The sequence below is a fragment of the Myotis yumanensis genome, unplaced genomic scaffold (genome assembly GCF_028538775.1).
Source record: "Myotis yumanensis isolate MYYU_CA2020_CCGP unplaced genomic scaffold, mMyoYum1.0.hap1 SCAF_8, whole genome shotgun sequence".
Taxonomy (NCBI): domain Eukaryota; kingdom Metazoa; phylum Chordata; class Mammalia; order Chiroptera; family Vespertilionidae; genus Myotis; species Myotis yumanensis.
In genome coordinates this window covers 51,007,845-51,030,344 of record NW_027223759.1, presented here as the reverse complement: position 1 = coordinate 51,030,344, position 22,500 = coordinate 51,007,845, and the positions used below count along the sequence as shown (strand labels likewise).

Below are 22,500 nucleotides of genomic sequence, written 5' to 3'. Positions count from 1 at the left end.
GCATTTAAAATGCTATATTTTCTGATATTGTCAATTTGAACTGGGTGCAAAATGAGAAAATGCATTTCATTCAAAACACAATTTTTACAAATTGGAAATAAATTAGAAATAGTCAGAGCTCTTTTGAAAGCTCCTCCATTTAGTGGTCCTATGTGTCTTCCAAGCCTTTATAGACACCAGATCTATATTTTACAGCATCAAATTTATGTTCTAAGTTTCAATGTTTTAAGAAATAGGTTTGCATCAGCTAAATAAATAATATTTAAAAATTTAATCAATAATTATTTTCAGCAATAATTAATTTAAATTAGTATTTTATGGATGTTTTCAGATGTTGTTATAAAAATGTACAGCTTTTATCTAACACTAAAATATGCAGTTTTGAAATATTGTTTTTTTAAAAAAATCTCACTTTCAAAAAAACACACCTAATTTTCCCAAAATGTTGTTATAAGAATCTATTAGAAGAAATGGGAAATATTTTGTATAATTTTAATGTTTATTTTATAATTTGTTTCTCTTATCTTTTTTTTAATGAATATCCTGGCCACAGAAAATGGAAAAAGCAGAATCGTAGTATCCCATCAAAAACTTTCCAGATGATCTCAGAGAAGTGATGAGAGATTAGTATCTCACTTCCAAAATCTTTGGCTTCTATATTGATGTTGCCTAGGTGAAATACTGAAGAGGGGCAGGCAAAAATATTAGCACATATTTACCTATTAGAATCTTAATAGAGTTTAAGCCTTTGATTTCACTGATTTTAATCAAACTAATAATCTAGTAGTGTTGTAACAATCTAAGGAGCCTTCATAAAGTTGTCAGCATGGGGACAAATGTGAAATATCAAGGTGACAATGTAACATTGTCATAGATTATATGCTATAAGAAAGCATATGCAAATTATAAAAATTCCCTCTATATTTTGACCATTTTCTCACAAACATACAGTCATGCACTGAATATGGTCAATGATAGTCCACATATGTGACAATGGTCCCATCCTATATAATAAAAGGCGAATATGCAAATAGACCAAATGGTGGAACAACCAGAACCAAACAACCTGTTGCTATGACGTATGCTGACCACCAGGGGATGTGTACAGAACATGGCAGGCATTGGCTGCGGCGGGATGGTGGAGCAGGTGAGTGGTGGGGGAGGTGGGGGGGGGGTGCCAGACCAAGGCAAGGCACTGGTCGCTATCACTGGGACGAGCCTCTGGTAGTTACTGAAATTTTTTGCTCCCGCGTGCCGCGGTCCCACCTGGCGTTCACACCTGCTGCCTGCACCGGCCCCACTTGCATCCATAGCCAGCGCCATCAGCAGGTGCAAGTGGTGGCTGCCGGCCCTGATTGCCCTTGAGGGCTTCTCCACCTCCCCCTGCTCCTGAGGGGCGACTGAGGCAGCAGCCTCCACCCGCACACACTGACGCACCCGCTGACGGCACCAGCCCCACTCGCACCGCTGCTGGCGCTGGCCCCAATCGCTCTGCGCCATCAGTGGATGTGAGCAGGGCCAGCACCATCAGCGCATGGGAACGGTGGCGGCAGGAGCAGGGCTGCGGGCAGACAAAGGATCAGGGGCCACAGCGGGTGGGGGTGCAGAGGATGAGCCAAGACCCACCCCTGTGCCTGCTGCAGCCTCATGGCCCATAGTTCCTTTCAAGGTGCAAGAATTTGTGCACCTGGCCCCTCGTATTCTATGATGTTTGCACAATGATGAAATTGCCTAATGATACATTTCTCATAATGTATTACTGCCATTATGAGACACATGACTGGATAATTCCAGTTAATCACTAAATGAATTTTTTTAATGCAATGAGTAATGTGTCACTAATAGGTGCAATGCCAGTGTAAATATTATAGTACAATTAATAATTTAAAAATGTAATAAAACTCATCCTGAAAAAGTCAATATATTGCACAATAATTTTAAGCTGCTACTTCAAATAGCATTTGATTTTAAGGTTATAGTAAATTCAGAAAATATATAATTAAAAATAGTTTTAGTTTTATTGGCAGGTTGTGGAAAGCTTCTTTTAATTGATAATTTGAGTTTTTAATCATACTTAATATATAAAAAAAGTAATTTAAACTCAGTCCTCAAATAATTCATTCTGAACCCAATTTTTTTTTCATATTTTGCAGTTGAAAGTTCTGATGTTGCTATATTAAGGACAGAAAATTGTTTAAAATACGCATCTTTGAAGAAAATAATATATTAAAGTAAAATCACACAAGAACACATCAAACCATTCTTTTTCAGATGTTTAATTTTAACTAATGAATTTTAAATGAGGAATATAATAGCAACCAAATCTTTGCTTATCTGCAATGCACAAACTATTTTTTGTAACTTGGAGGTGAAATAAATTCTTTTCACCATAGCAATGCTTTCACACTTTTTATGGTCTTTCTTTTTCCTTTTGTATTTTTTTTCCTTGTTTTCTTCACCAGTTTAACAAGTCACTTCTAGTTTGGCTAAAGAGCAATTTTAGCACAATAATGCTTCAACTTGCAAGGAAGAACACCTTTATTGAGTTGATAGAACTCCACCAGCTGGATTAGATCCGTAAACCTTGTGTGGCCATCGTCCAAGGTGTGGAACATCTGACCGTCATCTTCCACCTACAGGAAGAAAAATAACAAACTGGTAAGAAGGGCAAAATATGCAGGAAAATCACATTCCATTGCATAATGTGTCTTTATATGGGCAAAATTAACAAATTTATAAAACTAAAGGACAGTGAAAAAAATGTTATGGCATGCCTACTTTTTTTGTAATTTCATGTGCATTTAAAAGAAATATCATTTGATCCTAGAATAAGCAATTTGGCTGTACTTCATGCAGTATTCTGTAATTGGAATAGTATGACTATTCTGAATCAATATACAGTGAGAAATCTGCACTATTCAGTCTATTAATGATCCCACTTACAGATATTAATTTCTATTTCTAAGTGTTGTCTACCGAACAGGCTCACTTAGTACATTAAAAATGAATATTCACACAATTTGTATCTGTAAATTGATTCTGAAGCAATCAAGCATTATGTTAATGGGATGACAGTGATATTTTTTTTCTTTAGTCAGTGTGATCTTCTGGCATTAAGCAATTCATACTTGCCAGGGACATCATTCACATAATCAATGAAGTAGGAAAGATACTTCATATAGACTTTGGATAATTCCAAAAAGAACCATTCAAAAGGAAACAGTAATTTAGCAATCTCATGTAACACTTTCCTGAAAGTAGAACAATTCTCTATTGCCTACAACCTGGTTCCAATCTACAGATCACATCCATACACACATACATACAAACATTCACACACACACACACACACACACACAAATACACACACACAGACAATAAAAACCCCAAAGCAAGTTGTTCCACTCAGAAGGAGAATTACAGAAACATTTTAAATGTACTCAGAATAGTTTAGCCGAAGCCGGTTTGGCTCGGTGGGTGGAGCGTCGGCCTGCGGACTGAAGGGTCCCAGGTTCGATTCCGGTCAAGGGCATGTATCTGGGTTGCGGGCACATCCCCAGTGGGAGATGTGCAGGAGGCAGCTGGTCGATGTTTCTCTCTCATCGATGTTTCTGACTCTCTATCTCTCTCCCTTCTTCTCTGCGGAAAATCAATAAAATATATTAAAAAAAAAAAAAAAAGAAAGACTAGTTTAAATGACCTCCAGTTCTACAGCACCTACGTATCCATCCACAATGATTAAAAACAAAGCTACAAAAATAACAAACAAAAAAAACATTTGGGGATCAGAGAGAAGGGCTTTAAAATAATGGTTTGTAAAGAATCACCAGTAGAAGTTAGGAAAGAATCTTTAGTGGCCTTTTAACAATAGGTGGCAGTAGGCTTATACAAAATTGCTAAATCGTATTTCATGGGAAAAAGAAAATTTAATTTTTACAATTCCTGTATTTCTTATATAAATTCAGACTCATAAAACCATTTATGCCAACCTTAACTCTAGTCAAAGCACAAGCTCCCAAATTATATTTAATAAAAGGACTAAAGAAACCCAAAGTTTCTGAAAGCTTATGCATTAAAATCATCTCTAATATAGGAATGGGAAATCACAAAATACTTACTGGTAGGATTTGAAAGTGCTTTATTTTTTGTGCATGACTCATTGACAGTACGAAGGTTCTAGGGTTACTCTGACTATCCCGCACCAAGAAAACTCTAAAGAGAGAGAAGGAATTTCAGTATGTTTCTACATTTACTTATGGTTTTCATATAAAGGCAGCATGTACAGAATCTAGAAAATATATACATAAAGGCAGCCCGAGTTTTCTTTCATTGTGTATTCAATGATGGGATTATCCAACCTGGTAAATAATCTGGTATTAACATTACTTTCAACTGTAAAGCTGTCATTAGTGCTAATTTTAAAAGGATAACTATAGAGCCCATTTGTCAGATTGTTTGCTCTCAATAACCAATGTAATGCTATCATGGTATCAATAATTAGTGTTGTGTCCTTTTTTCCACTGGGAATTTGGGTATTTACATGTAACTGTTTTGTACAGAGAATGAATGGGGCATTAGCGTATTTTCATTTTAAGTTCTGGGTCGTAATAGGTCCTGAAAGAGAAAATTATTTAAAATGAAATAATTTTTAACCTCCTCCTCGGGACTCCCTTTTTTCTTTTGCTTCTGGTTCCTACTGTTACATGTACAACAGAAAGTGAGAAATGAATATATTCTAAAAAAAAAAAATCAATCCAGAAATCATTTATTGAATGTTTGAAAATAATATTTTAAGATAAAGAAACACCCAAAGAACATGTACTTTGACCTTGAAGAATACATCAGAAAAGACTTTATAATGTCAGGCTAGAAAAGCACGACATGAAGTAATATCCTAAGAGAAAAGTGTTACCCGGCGCGGATTTGTACTCACTGGCAATACCGTGCAAAACCAGCTTTGTATTACTTGTTGGCACACAGACTGAGCAATCAGTCCCCGCTGGTGGCTCCAGTCCTAATCTCAGTGTGCCCAGGCAAAGAGGTAACCAAATTTGAGACGTCATAGATCTCTGATCAGATTATCCATGTTATCTATGCTGTGTGAGATTCTGACATTGTATCACTGGGAGATGGGACAAAAGGGAGTTTCATTGTGAGTCCCTCCCCATTCCCCAGTAAATCACCACTGCCACCTAGTGGACTATCTGCAGCAGCACATCTTTCCAAAGTGTTAATTAAAAAAAAAACATTTTTTAAAAATGTTTTTAAAAAATACAAAGATACTATAATCTTTATGCAATTATTTCTTTCAATATACAAAAACTGGGTTCAGGAAGAAGGGAAATTATAATCTCACAAAACACTTGATCTGTTCTCTGTGGTTTATTTATTTTCTTGGTCTCATCAGATAGTAATTCTGCTGACTATCCAAATTTATATCTAACAAGACCATGCTCCACGCAGGGAAGCATATTAAAATCTTTTCTTATTTAGAGTCTAGTGGAATTCTGACTTGCTATTAATAATCTTCCATGTGAAGATGCATTTTTATCCAAATGTCAGTATTAAATCACCTTGAAATCTTGTCATCATCTTAAGCCAACCATTGAAAGATATAAGATCCCGTCACCCCTTGTTTAAATTGATGTTGGTTTCATGTATCATCCAAACCTCAATACAACCTCATTAATTTGTATTGCATTTGGGAAGAGAATTTAGCCAGTATTATAGGAAGTATCTGAAATACTTTGAGAAAAAGAAAATTCTTTAAATTATCAATCATTCATAATACATTTTATATTTCTACTATATCTCCCATAGTACCCCACTAAAAGATAACATGAGGAACAGTCAAGAAGTACTCTTATTGGTTTATATTACTTTTCATATAAGCTTTTAAAATTTAGAGAAAAAAATGGAATATAAACAGAAAGAAAAAAAAAGACCATCTGAATATATAAACAACTTTCTACTTAACATACCCTGCATCAAACTTTAACATTAGTGATCATTATTTAAGAAAGTATTAAATCACCTTCACTTATGCACAAATAGTGAGCACACACAATGGAACAGGTATTCTATAGATATTGCTAGGATACATTGGCAACCATCCTTATAGAACACAGTCACTTCTGTTTCAATAAGCTGAAGTCAAAAATTTTTGTGTTGTTGAATAAGTAATTACTGGCTGTAGCAGAAATCAAAATCACGACCATTCGCCTGGCCAGTGTTGCTCAGTGGTTGAATATTGACCTATGAACTAGGATGCCACCCATTCAATTTCCAGTCAGGGCACATGCTGGGTTGTGAGTTCAATCCCCAGTAAGGGACGTGCAGGAGGCAGCTGATCAATGATTCTCTCTTATCATTGATGTTTCTATCTCTCTCTGCCTCTCCTTTTCTCTCTCTGAAATCAATAAAAATATATATGGTCCTAGCTGGTTTGGCTCAGTGGATAGTGTCGGCCTGCGGACTGAAGGATCCTGGGTTTGATTCTGGTCAAGGGCACATGCTCAGGTTGTGGGCTCATTATCCAGTAGGGCGCGTTCAGGAGGCAGTGGATTAATGATTCTCTCTTATCATTGATGTTTCTATCTCTCCCTCTCCCTCTCCCTCTCCTTTCTTCTCTGAAATTAATAAAAATATATTTTAAATAATACTTTTTTTTTTAAATCACGACCATTCAAAATCAAACTTACCCATCCACAAGTCCTTGCTGAATAATCAACCGCTGAGCTTCATCTCTAGAAATTCTGTGGTGAAACCACGGTTGGGACCGGTGGATAACTGGAAAAACAGAGGGAAGGAATACAACGCTCTGCATGACAGGATCACAGTTTAATGATATAAACTTTCCACCATGACCCCTCAGTGACTATGTCTGAATGCCCTCCCGTGCAATCCCAGTGCAGATGCAGACATACCCATGCTTATGGCGGAGCTCTGTGAAGAGGCCTTGGGGCTGCCATGGTTGCCCAGGCGTAAGCACGCTTTTTTCTGCACAAAGAAGGGAAAAACACATTTCAACTTTCTGGGTAAAACAAACTGAAATCGTCAATGATTTTAAAGAACATGAACCGATGTGTACCCTCCATGCGAGTCCTTCTTCAACTGCAACTGAAAGGGCTTCCGTGGGATTGTCTATAACTCTGCTTTTCTGGCCTGAGAAGTCCATTGCTACCAGGGAATTCTCTGATATACTTCTCTGGAAAAGAAAAGAAAATATTTTTTTTTACCAGGAAAATATATTTGAAGTTATCTTACAGTGTTTTGCTGGCAATAGGTTTTCATTCTAGGATGTGGTTCCAAAGGTGGCTAGCAAGGAATTAAAATGTTAAAAATACATATTCAAGATAAAACAATGCTATAAGATAGTTTGGTTAAATAAGTTATACAGTATTAGGTACGGCCATTGAATTGAGTGCTGAGTAAAGGAATTAAAAGCTTTCAAGGTAAGCATGGTTTCTCCTAAAACAACCCTCTCTTCATATTTTCTACTAAAACAGAAAAACACCAATTTAGAAAGGAATTGCTAGCTCTTCCTGTAGCTAAAAATATCCATGACTTCCAAACTCATCTCCCTATTGTGCTTTGACAATTATCATTTAAATATCAAATCTAGCTATTTATGAAACAGCTATATGTTTTGATTCGAGATATGATAAAACTATAACAAGTTGACTTATATCACTTCTTTAGAAAAATAGCACTCATTTTTATAACTGTATTTTATTTTTTAATATATTTTTTATTGGAGAGAGAAAGGGAGACGCAGAGATAGATAGAAACATCAGTGGTGAGAATCATTGTTCAGCTGCCTCCTGCATGCCTCCTATGGGAGACTGAGCTCACAAAGGGGCATGCGCCCTGATCAGGAATGGAACAGGTGGCCTCCTGGTTCATGGGTCAATGCTCAACCACTGAGCCACACTGGACGGGCAATAGTGCTCATTTTATAATAGAACTAAAATATGTATTTAAGTTTATCATCTCAACTTTCATCTAACATAGAAAATAAAATTTAGTAAAATAATTCAGACAAACTCCATATTATTATATTTTATTTAATTTAATATATGAATAATGTTTCATTTTGTGAGGATAAACATGGCAAAATGAGAGCTGCAAAAATAAGTCAATGACAAAAGAACTGATATAACAAGAAGACATCTTTAAACAAATAATATCTTGCTAATTATTTTTTCAGTTACTTTTCGTATTTATATTATTCTGAACATGAAATAAAATATCCAAAACCTGGACTTTATTTATACTTTTTGTTTGTTTAGGGCTCTACTTCACAATCATTTTTTTAAAAGTATGCCACCCACATCGTGCATCTTTAAAAAAAAAAAAAAGACAATTGTCAAAATCTCCAGTCAAGAGTGTTACTCAGTTTTTAAGAATTAAAACTCTGCAAAAGAGCCTGGCCAGTGTGGCTCAGTTGGTTGAGTGTCCCCCCATGCAACAGAAGGTTAATGGTTCAATTCTTTTTTTAAAAAATATATTTTATTGATTTTTTACAGAGAGGAAGGGAGAGGAATAGAGAGTCAGAAACATCGATGAGAGAGAAACATCGATCAGCTGCCTCCTGCATGCCCCCTACTGGAGATGTGCCCGCAACCAAAGTACATGCTCTTGACTGGAATCGAACCTGGGACCCTTCAGTCTGCAGGCCGACGCTCTATCCACTGAGCCAAACCGGCCAGGGCAATGGTTCAATTCTTTTTTTTTTTTTAATTAAATCTTTATTGTTCAGATTACATTTGTTCCTCTTTCCCCCCTCCCCCATACCTCCCCTCCTCTCAGTTCCCGCCCCACCCTCCGCCCTCACTCCCCACCCACTGTCCTCATCCATAGGTGCACGATTTTTGTCCAGTCTCTTCCCGAATCTCCCATTCCCCTTTCCCCCGCAAGAAAAGTCTGTCCATTCCCTTTCTATGTCCCTGATTCATTATAATCACCAGTTCATTCTGTACATCAGATTATTTATTCACTTGATTCTTAGATTCACTTGTTGATAGATGCATGTTTGTTGTTCACAATTTGTATCTTTACCTTTTTCTTCTTCCTCTTCTTAAAGGATACCTTTCAGCATTTCGTATAATACTGGTTTAGTGGTGATGAACTCCTTTAGCTTTTCCTTATCTGTGAAGCTCTTTATCTGACCTTCAATTCTGAATGATAGCTTTGCTGGATAAAGTACTCTTGGTTGTAGCACTTTGAATATTTCTTGCCATTCCTTTCTGGCCTGCAAAGTTTCTGTTGAGAATCAGCTGACAGTCGTATGGGTATTCCCTTGTAGGTAATTGAGTCTCTTTCTCTTGCTGCTTTTAAGATTCTTTCTTTGTCTTTTGCTCTTGGCATTTTAATTATGATGTGTCTTGGTGTGGTCCTCTTTGGATTCCTTTTGTTTGGGGTTCTCTGCGCTTCTTGGACCTGTAAGTCCATTTCTTTCACCAGGTGGGGGAAGTTTTCTGCCATTATTTCTTGAAATAGGTTTTCAATATCTTGCTGTCTCTCATCTTCTGGCACCCCAATAATTCTGATATTAGTGCGCTTGAAGCTGTCCCAGAGGCTCCTTACACTATCTTCGTATTTTTGGATTCTTTTTTCATTTTGCTTTTCCGGTTGGGTGTTTTTTGCTTCTTCGAATTTCAAATCTTTGGCTTGATTCTTGCGCTCCTCTGGTCTGCTACTGGGTATAATATTCTTTATTTCAGTCTGTGTATGCTCAATTTCTAGTTTCTTTATCGTAGCATCGAGGGTCTCATTAGTTTTTGTGAGGCTCTCCTCAAGTTTCTTGCAAGCCCTCAAAATTGCATTTTTTAGCTCTATATCCTCCATTTCTGTCATGTTTATTTGTCTCCGCATTTTTTATGCTTTCTTGGTGCACCCCCTTGTGGTCTTTGTGCGCAGTCTTGTTCTAGTTAAGCCTTGATTGTTGTAGTTAATACTAGAGGGATTTGACCACCAGGCTGACTGGCTGTGAGAATCAGCTGTGTGGAAAACTTCTGTCCTCTGGGGAGGTGCTAATCTAGCCTTTGCCTGAGGTGATCCAGCAAATGGCTCTGCGCAGGGCTTGGGCGGGGCGGGCTCAACAGGGCGGGCGGAGGGGGCAGTTATGGCTGCTCTCAGTCCCCTTCCCAGAGGCTCTGCTTCTCAGAACCCCGGCAGCCGCTGCAAACCTCGGAGAGAAAGCTGCCCTCAGATTCCAACTGATGCCGGACAATCCTGCTTCTCCCGTCTGAGTCTGAGTCCCTAGAGACTCGCCCGGATCTGGAGCCCAGAGTCTGAGACTCCCTCCCAACTGAAAACAACAACCGCGCCCTCAGCCACCAGCCCACTTTGCGCGCGCACCTCGGCACCTTTGTATTTTCCACACTGCGCCTCCTCTGAGCCTCGGTTTGCTGTTCTCTTTCCTTCTAGTTGAAAAGTCTCTCCTCAGCCAGCTTACCTGTGGTTCTGGGTGATGTCTGTTCCGTCTTTTAGTTGTATTTTTGAAGTGGTTGTTTGCGGCAGCAGTCTCCGGTGTTTACCTATACCGCCATCTTGGTTCTCCTCCAATGGTTCAATTCTTGATCAGGCCACATGTCTAGGTTCAGGCTCGATCCCTGGTAGGGGGTGTGCAGGAGGCAGCTGATTGATGTTTCCCCTCATACATGGATATTTTTCTTTCTCTCTCCCTTTTCCTTCCTCTCTCTCTAAAAATCAATTTAAAAATATTGTTTACAAAGTTCGCTTTTTAAAATATATATATATTGACTTCAGAGAGGAAGGAAGAGGGAGAGAGAGATAGAAACATCAATGATGAGAGAGAATCATTGATCCACTGCCTCCTTCATGCCCTCTACTGGGGGATCGAGTCTGCAACCCGAGCATGTGCCCTTGACTGGAATCTAGCTTGGCCCCTTCAGTCCGCAGGCCAATGCTCTATCCACTGAGCCAAACCAGCTAGGGCAAAATTCACTTTTTAAAAAATAACCTTTCTTTTTTTATTTTAAAACTTTATTGTTGAAAATATTACATATGTCCCCCCATTGATCCCCTCTCGCTTGCCCCCACACCTTGCCCCAGGCCTTCACCTATTGTCTGTGTCCATGGGTTATGCATAAATGGTTGAGTTCACTTTTAAAAATATAAAATAAAATAAAACTCTCCAAAAGAAAAAAAAAAACCCACAAACATTCAAAAACAGCATGGGCAATGTTTACCAGTTATTCTCCACTAGTTAACAGAGTTGCAAAACAAAAAATGTTGGTCTAACGGTAAATGAGAGGCATTAAGAGACTCCTGGCTTAAGACCATTTTATCTCTCTCCACATGGACTCAGCCATTCCCAGCTTGGCCGAACAGACCACAGTCACATGTGTGTTTTAAACCTTGTCCACACACAAAAAAATCAGGGGGCTCATTTATCCGCACATCACACACTGCACTTTTTAGCATTTGTTATTTCCTCTTCAGACCAGGCTATAGTAGTCCACAATCTTATTAAGGTTCAACTTTATTTCTAGAGACCCGGCCTGCAATCTTTCATTTGTTACAGGAGCCTTTGTAACTGGCAGTTGCTCTTGCCAGACAGATGCTGTCCCTGTAATCTCTATTTTCGGTCACACCTGACTTTGTCCTCCTCACCTGTGATCTTCTGTGCTGGGCTGTGGACCAGTTGGATATACTTCCGCTTTGCCAACTTTAATGAAAAGCCTCTATCTGCTTAAACCACAGAGTACCTAATCTCACTCATAATGGTAGCTGTATCCTTATTATCTCTACTTCACATGCCAAGATGGGCTTTGTAATCTCAAGGTCTCAGTGACATAAAAATACTGTTAGGAGAGGACAATAAATGTACCCAGTGTTCTTATTTTTGTTTCCTATAATATGATAGGCCAGTATATAAAACAAGATCTTATGCTCCATAATTACTTGACATAAGTAGGGAATCTACAATACAAATAAGTCTTTTCATTTGCTACATTACACTAGAAGGAAACACAGGAATATAGCAAATATTTTCTGCTGAATGGCAGGTGGTGGATGAAAAATTAATAGTTTACCTTTGGTGGACAAAGAAATGGAAGTGAAGCAAGATCGAACTTGAACTCAAAAGGTCATTTTCAGCTCAATTTCTCTCACATAGAAAAGCAATGTTGATAACATTCAGAATCGGTGTATTTTTCAAAGTATTTGTCCCTAATTCCAGCTCTTTCTTCCAGTGAGATAAACAGGGCAAGCCCTAAAAAAAAGGGTCCATGATTTTAAGGGCATGCCTCTTTTTTTCTTTTTTTAAAGAAAGGAAAGACCTGGGACGGTCTGGATTATCCAGGCCACACAGTGAGATCAGATCCAGTCCTTCTAAGTGGATATAAAATGGTTTTCAGGCAGCTCAACTAGGTAGCAACTAGTAGCCACTCACTCTCTGCCACCCCATTTAAAAGATCTAGATAAAACTGCAGTGTAGTCCTTAGCAAGAGGGCACAGCATTTCCTCAGACATTATCTCTCATCTGCTTCATACAGAGCCACAAGACATCAGAGATGAAACTGATTCTGAAGATTATTCAACCACCCCCTGTCTATACTGCAGGACACCAGTGACTCCACTAAGGTCACACGGGCAGCTTATGGTAAAAGCAGTGACTGACGGGCTCTATCTAGGGTACCCTTATGTACCACAGAGTGGGGTACAGGGAAGAAACGGTGGCACAGAATGTCCAGCTAAGGGTCAAAAGTGAGGAAGGCCCTGGCCGGTTTGGCTCAGTGGATAGAGCATCGGCCTGCGGACTGAAAGGTCCCAGGTTCGATTCCGGTCAAGGGCATGTACCTTGGTTGCTGGCACATCCCCAGTAGGGGGTGTGCAGGAAGCAGCTGGTTGGTGTTTCTCTCTCATCGATGTTTCTAACTCTCTATCCCTGTAAAAAATCAACAAAATATATTTTTTTTAAAAAAGTGAGGAAGAACAAGAATTTCTATAGACTTTTTTTCCCATCCCCTCACTCCAGCCAGGACTATATTAACAGATGAGCCTTTAAATGAATCCTTTGTTTTCCCTAAAAACGACCAACTATATTTGGCTTCCTAAAATATCTGCTGATGATTCTCATTTCAAAGGCTGATGGGGTGGCTATTAAGTGCTATATGTAGCTAAGAACATGTTTTTCTCATTTCCTTTCTCAAAATGTATCTCTGAAGATAAGATGATACTATTGTCCCTTCAAAAACATAACTAAAATACACTAACTTTTCTATGTTTCTCCGAAAATAGTGCTGGGATGAAAACCAGCAGAGGCAGGTGAGGGGTGCTGGTATACATTACATAGGTCACTGAAAATCTAGAACAATAGGACTCTGTGTGGATAATACAAATACTCCCCCAACATCTTCATCTCCTTCATGTAAATTAGGAAGAGTGGAGCCCAAATCTCAGATGCCCTTTGATCATGACAACTGCCATACAGGACAGACAGGTCCTCACCACACAGACACCTAAACTCCTTCCCCTCCAATCCTATTTCCAACCAGGTTTACTTGAGGAGTGTCATTTCCCATACATGGTGTTGAACAAAAAGAGCCACACCAACCAAACTGTCATACCCATATTGATCAATAGTAGGATCACTTTCAACGGAAACAAGCAAGAATAATAACATACTTGTATGCTAGTGATGAGACCAGAAAGTTCTTTGTGACAATTTTTTCCTGTGATTAAGAGGGCACTAAACAATAATTGCCTTCAAAGCTGGTGTTAACACGCTCATCCTAATAACTTTACACTCTAAAAGAAATGTAGAAGGATTTAGAAAAGGATTAAGATAATAAAATTCATTATTCTTTTTATTCATATAGATTGAAAGATAAAGATAAGCTGACAAATTATAAAAATACCTTAAAGCAGTTGCTTATATAGAAATTCATTACATTTCCTGTTTCTTATTTTAAGGCTTAAAAATAATAGGATACAAAGGTGAGAAGTTACTCTTCCATAACTTATAGTTAAAGCAACATAACTACAGAATTGGAGTTCTTTTTCCGTATTAGCCTATCAGGCTTCATAATCAACATTATTTCATGCCTCATTCCTAGAACTGAGCATTTCATCTGCTACATTACATGTGGGGAAATGTGCCTGCCTTGGTCACAGGCATGCGGAGCGTATTTTTAACCTAAGTGGAAGTGCAGCACGTTAGCTGATTTGTAACACAGGCACATATGTCTGAATTCCTAATATATTCAATGTGAAGACGCACAGGTGAAAACAGAACATAAACTTTAAGAAACAGAGGCGTGGATACAAGGAACAGACTGTCAGAGGTCAGAGGGGTTGGGGATAAGGGGGACTGGATGAAAGAAGATGATGAGATTAACCAAAAAAAATATGCATTGTCTACGGACATAGACAACAGTGTGGAGATGGTGTGAGAGGGAAGGGGGAGAGGGCTGGGTGGAAGTGGGCAAAGTGAGGGAAAGTGGGGGACATCTCAAATAGTGTCAAGAATAAAAATAAATAAATAAACAACATTCTTGTGTTAATGCACAGAAAATTAAAATTGGTCCTTAAGAATAAAGATGTGTGTGTGTGTATGTGTGTGTGTGTGTGTGTGTCTCTGCAAATGAATATCCATGTTGTATTCAGTATAAATCTGAGAAGCAGCAGTAGACTTAATATAATAATGCATGACCTATATTTCAGCTGGCAGTTTCTGGGTTTTCTGTAAAACAATTTGTTTTTTAAGGACATGGAACTTTAAAAATTTTATTGTTAGAGAGCCAGAATGCAAAAAAGTACACATGTGTATAGTACAGCTTTAAAATTTTCAAATATTTATAGTAGACTACTAGTATAACAATTCCAGAAATAAATAAGCCCATACTAAAAATCAATAATTAAGGAAACATTTACAACCCCACAGAAAATATCCCATATATCATCTTATTAAGATCTAATCCTCAAATAATGAGACAAAAGGACTCAAGTAATTCTTTCAAATATTTAAACATTTTCTTTAACATGTAGCTATCTATTTTAATTGAATATTTCATATATACTCTGCTGCTGCGATTTTATCACATAGGCTGCAATCATACAAAATCAAAAAATAAGTAATTCAATATAACATTATGGTAAGATAATGCCAAAGAATTGCTTTACTTGACCAAAAGGAAAGAATGTAGATGTATTATAATGTGCATTTATAATGCCATGTAACTGCAAATTAATATAATATAAAATAAAATATAGGTTTGATAATTTGGAGCTTACCATGGGTGATATACTCTGAGAACTGCAGCCACCTCTACCGTGATACGGATGCATGTAATTCTGGTACAGCTGCATGCCATACTGCAGAACAAATGAATAAAAACACATTCCACCACTTTTACTGCACAGATAAGTCATGGCAATTAATACTTTCATTAGTTAAACACCATCAAAATAAAAACTAAAAACTATAAATGTTCCTTAAAACCAATAAGTTAATAACAAAATTTTTGTAAGATAAGCATTCAGTTCCTTGAAAGGATACATTTAAAAACACAGTGTTTTTTATTTGGCCGCACTCTTAGGTGTAGCTCACCGGTATGAAGATCTGGAACTGACATTTCTATACGTTATTTTTAGCACCCGTAGCACTAAAACTGTTCAGAGGGGCATGTCACTTACTGATAAGAACACTCGCTTGGGAAGGGTGCCAGGCTTTATGCTACAAAGACTCTGCAAACGCCTCCTAAGCAAAACCAGGCAAAATTCACCAATCAGTCATTGACAATGTCTCTGATAAATCCATGGCATGGATCACATCGTCTCTGATCAATCCATGGCAGGGCTCTGTGTCAAAGACCTTTGGCAGTGTATCTCCTCCGGTAACGATACTATTATGACCCGGTTTTATGTATGGCTTTACATTCAGGGAAATCAAAATGGTGGGGAATCAGGCTGATTTCAGACAAAGGGTCACAAAATACAATGTAAATGGCAATAGATAAGAACTGCAGCATCTTTACTTTCGGGGTAGCATCATAAGACTTGGGCTGCCAGGCTGCAACTGGGAAATGGGTATAAACTATAAACCGGATTATTAGTTTGAGAAACATTAAGTATGCCAACTACCATGACCAAACTTATCATGCAGGGGTCCCCATCTGAAACTGGAAGATAACTCCCTAAGATTTAGGTCACTTTATTTTAAAACAAAGGAAGGAAGGAAGCAACCCCTGAGGCAGACGGGCTATTTTTTTTAGGGGGGGGGGGGCTGTTTACACTCTACAACTCTCCATTTCATGGAGCTAGGATGAACTTTAAAGTAGGTCCTCTATAAAAAGAGATTTAAGAGATACTATGGAATCCAATTTTACCTTTGGGGTGAATACCATTTAAACATTCCAATAGTCTTTATAGTCTCTACTATAAAGACTATTTCCTTAAAAGCAATTTCAGTGAGGTGGATAGATTTGGTAATTAGACAGAAAATCAGAGTGGAGTGCAGAAAGTCACTATTTTCAAAATTTTGCTTTCAACCTGAATATAAACCCATATTCATTTAAAATTCTCTGTGCTGACTTCTTTATCCTTTTTTTTTCCTCTCAAAATCTAAAAATTATTTTTCTAATTTAAGGTCTGATTGACATTAATGAGACCTAATAAATTTTATTATAAATCAACTCTAAACCTACAATAATTTTGAAAAAGAAGACAGGGGAGCTTAATTCCTAGTCAAGTTCATTTTGGAGAATATACAATAACCTTCAACCAACCCTTTCACAAGGTGCATGCTGCTTGGCCACCTTTTATTTATCTGCAGTGAAAAGCCCGCTACCGACTAATATGACTGTTTTCTTCAAAGATGTATTGTCCTGGGTGCCTGTGGTGTTAGGTAGTTGCTTCAGTGCTGTTGGAGGTCTTTGGTAGGCATTTAACTCTGGCCGAGGGGTAGGGCATGGGTCACCTTAACACTTCCTTGCCCCTATAGAGGGGCAGGTAAGGAAAAAAAAAAAAGTTAGAGTGAAGCCAGCACAGTTTTAATTGAGGGAAAGGGAAGGAGACATGTAGCTAGGACACTGTACATGAGCAAATCCCTTGCCTAAGTCTCAAATTTTCTATGACTTTCTATAGTTTAGACCAGCCGTGGGCAAACTACGGCCCTCGGGCCGGATCTGGCCCGTTTGAAATGAATAAAACTAAAAAAAAAAAAAAAAGACCGTACCCTTTTATGTAATGATGTTTACTTTGAATTTATATTAGTTCACACAAACACTCCATCCATGCTTTTGTTCGGGCCCTCCGGTCCAGTTTAAGAACCCATTGTGGCCCTCGAGTCAAAAAGTTTGCCCACCCCTGGTTTAGACCCATTTCCCAGTTGCAGCCTGGCAGCCCAAGTCTTATGATGCTACCGCGAAGGCGGTGCCAACAGCCAGGGGAAGGAAGGCCCATTCTTGCACGAATCTTCGTGCATTGACCCTCTAGTTTTATTATAACGTCGAAGAGGAAAAAAATCGACTCCTAGTCAGGGCCACTGTCTACATGGAGTTTGCATGTTCTCCCCATGTCTTTGTGGGTTTTCTCTGGGACTCTGGTTTCCTCCCACATCCCAATCATGTGCAACTGAGGTGAATTAGCATGTCCACATTGTCCCAGTCTCAGTGAGTGTGGGTGTGTGGGGCTGGGATGGAAGGGCGTTGGGCAATGAGCTGCCAGGATGGGCTCTGCCAACCTCAACCCTGAACAGATTGGGAAATCCTTACCTCACTTGTTTTTATACATTTTTCTTAACGGTATATATAGCTCACATTTATTGCAATGGTTAAATGTTAGAAGCATTTTGGGTATTTATTTAGAAATTTGGTGATGTTTTTGTGACTAGAAATATGCCACAGGAACTTAAATCTTATTTTTATTGATTAGACTAAAATAAAATTGGTTTCATTATACATCGTTTCTAAAGTTGAAGTTTCCAAGAAACAATCAAGGACATTAAGTGAGGACTTACTGTGCCATGATAAACTCTGGAAATAACACAATAGACAACTAAAGGAGACCATCTAAAGATACCCCTAACACCAGGCCAGCCCAGTGGCACCAGCCACGGGATCCAACAGAGGCCCCTCTGACCACCTGCCAGGGAAACCAACTCAGTCCTCCAGTAGCATGTCTGTGCTGACAAGCCCAGACTCCTGGCTCTGAATATTTTCAAGTATAAAACAGATCATATCACTTTCTTGTTTGATACCCTTCACCAATTTCTCACTGGCCCCAGAATAAAGGGCCTGACTGGCCCAGCCAGTGTGGCTCAGTGGCTGAGCGTCAACCTATGAATCAGGAGGTCACAGTTCGATTCTCAGTCGAACTTTAATTTTTTGAGGAAACGCCATACCGTTTTCCATAATGGCTGCACTAGTCTGCATTCCCACCAGCAGTGTACGAGGGTTCCCTTTTCTCCACATCCTCGCCAGCACTTGTCATTTATTGATTTGTTGATGGTAGCCATTCTGACAGGGTTTGCTTTTTTTTTTTTTTTTTTCCAAAACTTCAACTTTATTTTGGTTGAACTGGGCAGTTATAAATTGATATTGCTACAACATATGTCTGCAATTTTGCTGCCTATGGAGTCTTGTAGGGTTTTTATGGTTTCCCGTCTTACATTCAAGTCCTTTAGCCATTTTGAGTTTGTTTTTGTGTGTGGTGTAAGTTGGTGATCTAGTTTCATTTTTTTTTGCATGTACCTAACCAAATTTCCCAGCACCATTTATTAAAGAGGCTGTTTTGACTCCATTGTATGCTCTTGCCTCCTTTATCAAATATTAATTGGGTATAATGGCTTGGGTCAATTTCTGGATCATCTATTGACCAGTGGTTCTCAACCTGTGGGTCGCGAACAATGAAAATACATCCTGCATATCAGATATTTACATTACGATTCATAACAGTAGCAAAATTAGTTATGAAGTAGCAACGAAAATAAGTTTATGGTTGGGGGTCACCACAACATGAGGAACTGTATAAAAGTGACGCGGCATTAGGGAGGCTGAGAACCACTCTAATTAGAAAAGAGGATCAGGGTGATTATTTCCGTTCAATATGACTAGAACCATGACAGAGATAAGCACAGGGTAGCACTGGGCCCCAGGGGAGGGCACCTGGCACAGACAGGAAAAGGGAATTAGAAAGACTCTCCTAGAGCACATGCCCTTGACCAGAATCGAACCTGGCACATGCCCTTGACCAGAATCGAACCTGGCACATGCCCTTGACCAGAATCAAACCTGGGACCCTTCAGTCCACAGGCCGACGCTCTATCCACTGAGCCCAACCAGTCAGGGCTCTCCTCCTCTTCTTTTTCCCTAGAAGAAGGAAAGGAGAAAGGCAGGGGGTTTTGAATCAATACCAAAAGGAAGGAAAAAGAGCTCTACATGGACACAGAGCAGTCCAAGTAAGACCCCGGAGGCTTGAAATAGTGTACAAGTTGGGGAATTATGATGTGTTCCAACAATAAAATGAAAGAAAGGATGGAAGGAGATGAGGTTGGAGAAAGGGGCCCCAGGCTGTCCTCACACGGAAGTCATTACAAAGCCTCTCTTTCCCACACTCCCTCCTCTCTCTCTTTCTCCCTTTCACCAGGTTCACCTATTTGCTTTAAAATAACCCCTCAATTGAAAATTGAAAACAATTCAGGAAGGAAGACTTGCAACATAAATGGCATCTGTGAATGCTCTGGAAATTAATCCGTTATATACATCATTCTTTTTGAGGTTGTTTTTTCTTCCTTCTAAAGAGCCCTGACTGGTTTGCCTCAGTGGATAGAGTGTTGGCCTGTGGACTGAAGGGTCCCAGGTTCAATTCTGGTATGGGGGAGGAGAGGGGGAGGAGAGGGCATATGCCTGGGTTGCAAGCTTGATCCCCAGTGTGGCACCTGCAGGAGGCAGCCGATCAATGATTCTCTCTCATCATCATCATCTCTCTCTCTCTCTCTTTCTCTCTCCCTTCCTCTCTGAAATTTATATATATATATATCTAATTTGTTTTAAAAATAGGGCCTCGCTGATGCTTGCCTCCCTCTCCAGCCTCACCTGGAAAAGCTTTGCCATAATTGAAGCAAATAGGGGACATCAATGTGGTAGCAGAATAATGGCCCCATAGATGCCCACATCTGAATCAAATTTACTGTCTTGCACCACTGTCATTCAGAAGTCTTAATTGGCCTAAAAACAAAGTGTCAGCAGGGCTGCATTCTCTGTGGGATGAAATCTAGTAGAAGGGGGAACCAGAAGAGAGAGAACCATTGGTATGTTGTGTGAATAGAACTCGGTGCAGGTTGCTGAATTTCAGGAGAAGAAGGGGCTATGAGCCGGGGAGTCTGGGTAGCCTCTAAAAGCTGGAAAGGACAAGGAAATAGATTTCCTCCCACAGAGAATGCAGCCCTGCTGACACTTTGTTTTTAGGCCAATTAAGACTTATGAATGACAGTGGTGCAAGACAATAAATTTGTATTGTTTGAAGCCATGACTTCTGTGGTAAAGTTGTGTTAAATGTACAAGCATATAGATTTGAAAAATAAATGTTTTCTATACATTTTGGAAGACATCAGTTCTATGTCTCTCTTCTCTACCTACCTTTAGAACATTCTTACTCCTTTCAAAATGCTTACCCACAAATTATGCTTATGAAGTTGTAATTTCTACTTAACACAAAGGTAGATGTTTTAATATTATATCTATAGTAATCTTTACATAATAATTTGAGTTGTACTTAAAATAGAAATCAATTTACACAACAATTAAATGAAACATGAAACCACTACACTGAACCTATCTAGGTGGGCCCGTTTTAAAACGTACTTCATATTGGGTGGATGGCCATGTTTTTAAAATATATACTAAGTCATGTACAGAAGTTTCCATCTGTTCCTGGCTCTATGTGTAATATTCTTAGACAAAATTAAAAGCAGAACATTTCTAAAAATGGAAGACTTACTTCACACATAAAAGATAAATATTAGGTTACTCTACCCCTACTCTGCAAATGTTTATCTTTTAGATAAAAATAAAATACACACATTGGAGGGTGGTGATTTTTCTTCTTCCTCACATACCCACACAGACTCATAGTGAATCTCTGCATTTTGAACTACAGCTATTTTCAAACCCTGATGGTACTCCCAGCATTTAATAGAAACGCCCAACTATGGTGAGATTACCTTGAGCAATCGAATCGCCGTCACCCAGCACATCCTACTCTGCTCTTCTTCCGCACAAAGCATTTTCAGGTCTCGGGGCCCTCGCGCTTTGTTAGGCTAGAAGGCCACAGCACATTGTTTATCGTTAATGCATATCTTGAAGGTAACACCTGTTGAAATAAAAGCCACTAAAATTCTCCCATATATGTAAGAGAAAGCTGTCTCACTCTTTTTTTTTTTAAAGAAATTAAAAAGAAACTCAAGCTTACCTAAAAGGCTGAGGCTTGCTTTATTCATCTATCAAAATATTAAGCCTGTACCTTAAAGCAGAATCCATAGTTAGCTGGTGCTCCATGCTTTTTTTTGCCTGCCAGGGACACATAAATATCACTATTGCCGAATTCGCTGAAAAACTGCAAATGCCGTGGTTCCTAAAAAGAGAAAGTATGTGAGTGTTGACATAGGTATGTATTTTACACTATATCTTGTGCATTTCTATTATAGTACACTAGAGGCCCAATGCACGAAATTCATGCACAGGTACAGTCCCTAAGCCTGGCCAGCGATCAGGGCCCATCAGATTCCCCTGCCTCCCCGCCTCCTCCTTCTCTTGCTCCCTCAGTGCCCCGCCACCATCGCTGGTCACCCGCCATGTTCTGTGCCGCCCCCTGGTGGTCAGTGCACATCATAGCGAGCCATGGAACTCCAAATAATGTCATAGAAACAGAAGGGAAGAAAAACTAAGACATTCTATCCTTAAATAACCAGGGGCTTGACACAATATTATTTAATTTGAGGAGTAGCAACTTTTTATGATTTAACTTCCAATATACAAAAAAATACTATTCTAAAATTATTCCCTTTAACTACCATTTAAAGGATTCCAAAAGACAGAAGCCATAAAGAATGGTTTTTGAAAATGTTTTCCTTTCTGGGTTTCAATCACTGTAGTTCACTAAAGGGAAGAAGGTTGGTTTAAGCTTCTGCAGCAGTTAGAGAAGAAAAAGGAGCCTCAGACAATGATTCCTGCTTCGTTCAGAAATAACCATTCCTCACGCCTGTGTACTGCCTAACACACCACAGCAAGCAACGATAGGAGACATGACTATCTCCCTTCGCTAACAGAAGGAAGCCTGTACCGACAAGTTCAGGGAAATTACCTGGCAATGGGTTGTGTCTGATTTTCAAGGCAAAGTGGAATCCTGAACAGCTATCTCTTCTCTAGAAAATCCATGGGATTTAGAACTGGTCATGGGAAATCACTGGGTCATATTATTCTGCGATAGGTTAATAACTTAGAGAAGTGTTTAATTCTGGGGTTGAGTATA

The 22,500-nt window shown here is 39.0% G+C and overlaps 1 protein-coding gene across 2 annotated transcripts in view; it reads right to left on the bottom strand.

Annotated features, from left to right (window-relative positions):
• Positions 1-2,446: 2,446 nt before the first annotated feature.
• The window catches only part of GRB14 (growth factor receptor bound protein 14), a 107,309-nt gene continuing 87,255 nt past the window's right edge, over positions 2,447-22,500 (bottom strand). For both annotated transcript variants that reach the window (XM_070422851.1, XM_070422852.1), the window contains 8 exons: positions 21,493-21,603; positions 21,194-21,289; positions 15,265-15,345; positions 7,091-7,207; positions 6,927-6,999; positions 6,702-6,789; positions 4,119-4,212; positions 2,447-2,633 (listed from right to left, as the gene is read on the bottom strand). In XM_070422851.1, coding sequence (XP_070278952.1) covers positions 2,487-2,633; positions 4,119-4,212; positions 6,702-6,789; positions 6,927-6,999; positions 7,091-7,207; positions 15,265-15,345; positions 21,194-21,289; positions 21,493-21,603 — 807 coding nt within the window. In that variant the 3' untranslated portion in view covers positions 2,447-2,486. The remainder of the gene's footprint in view (positions 2,634-4,118; positions 4,213-6,701; positions 6,790-6,926; positions 7,000-7,090; positions 7,208-15,264; positions 15,346-21,193; positions 21,290-21,492; positions 21,604-22,500) is intronic.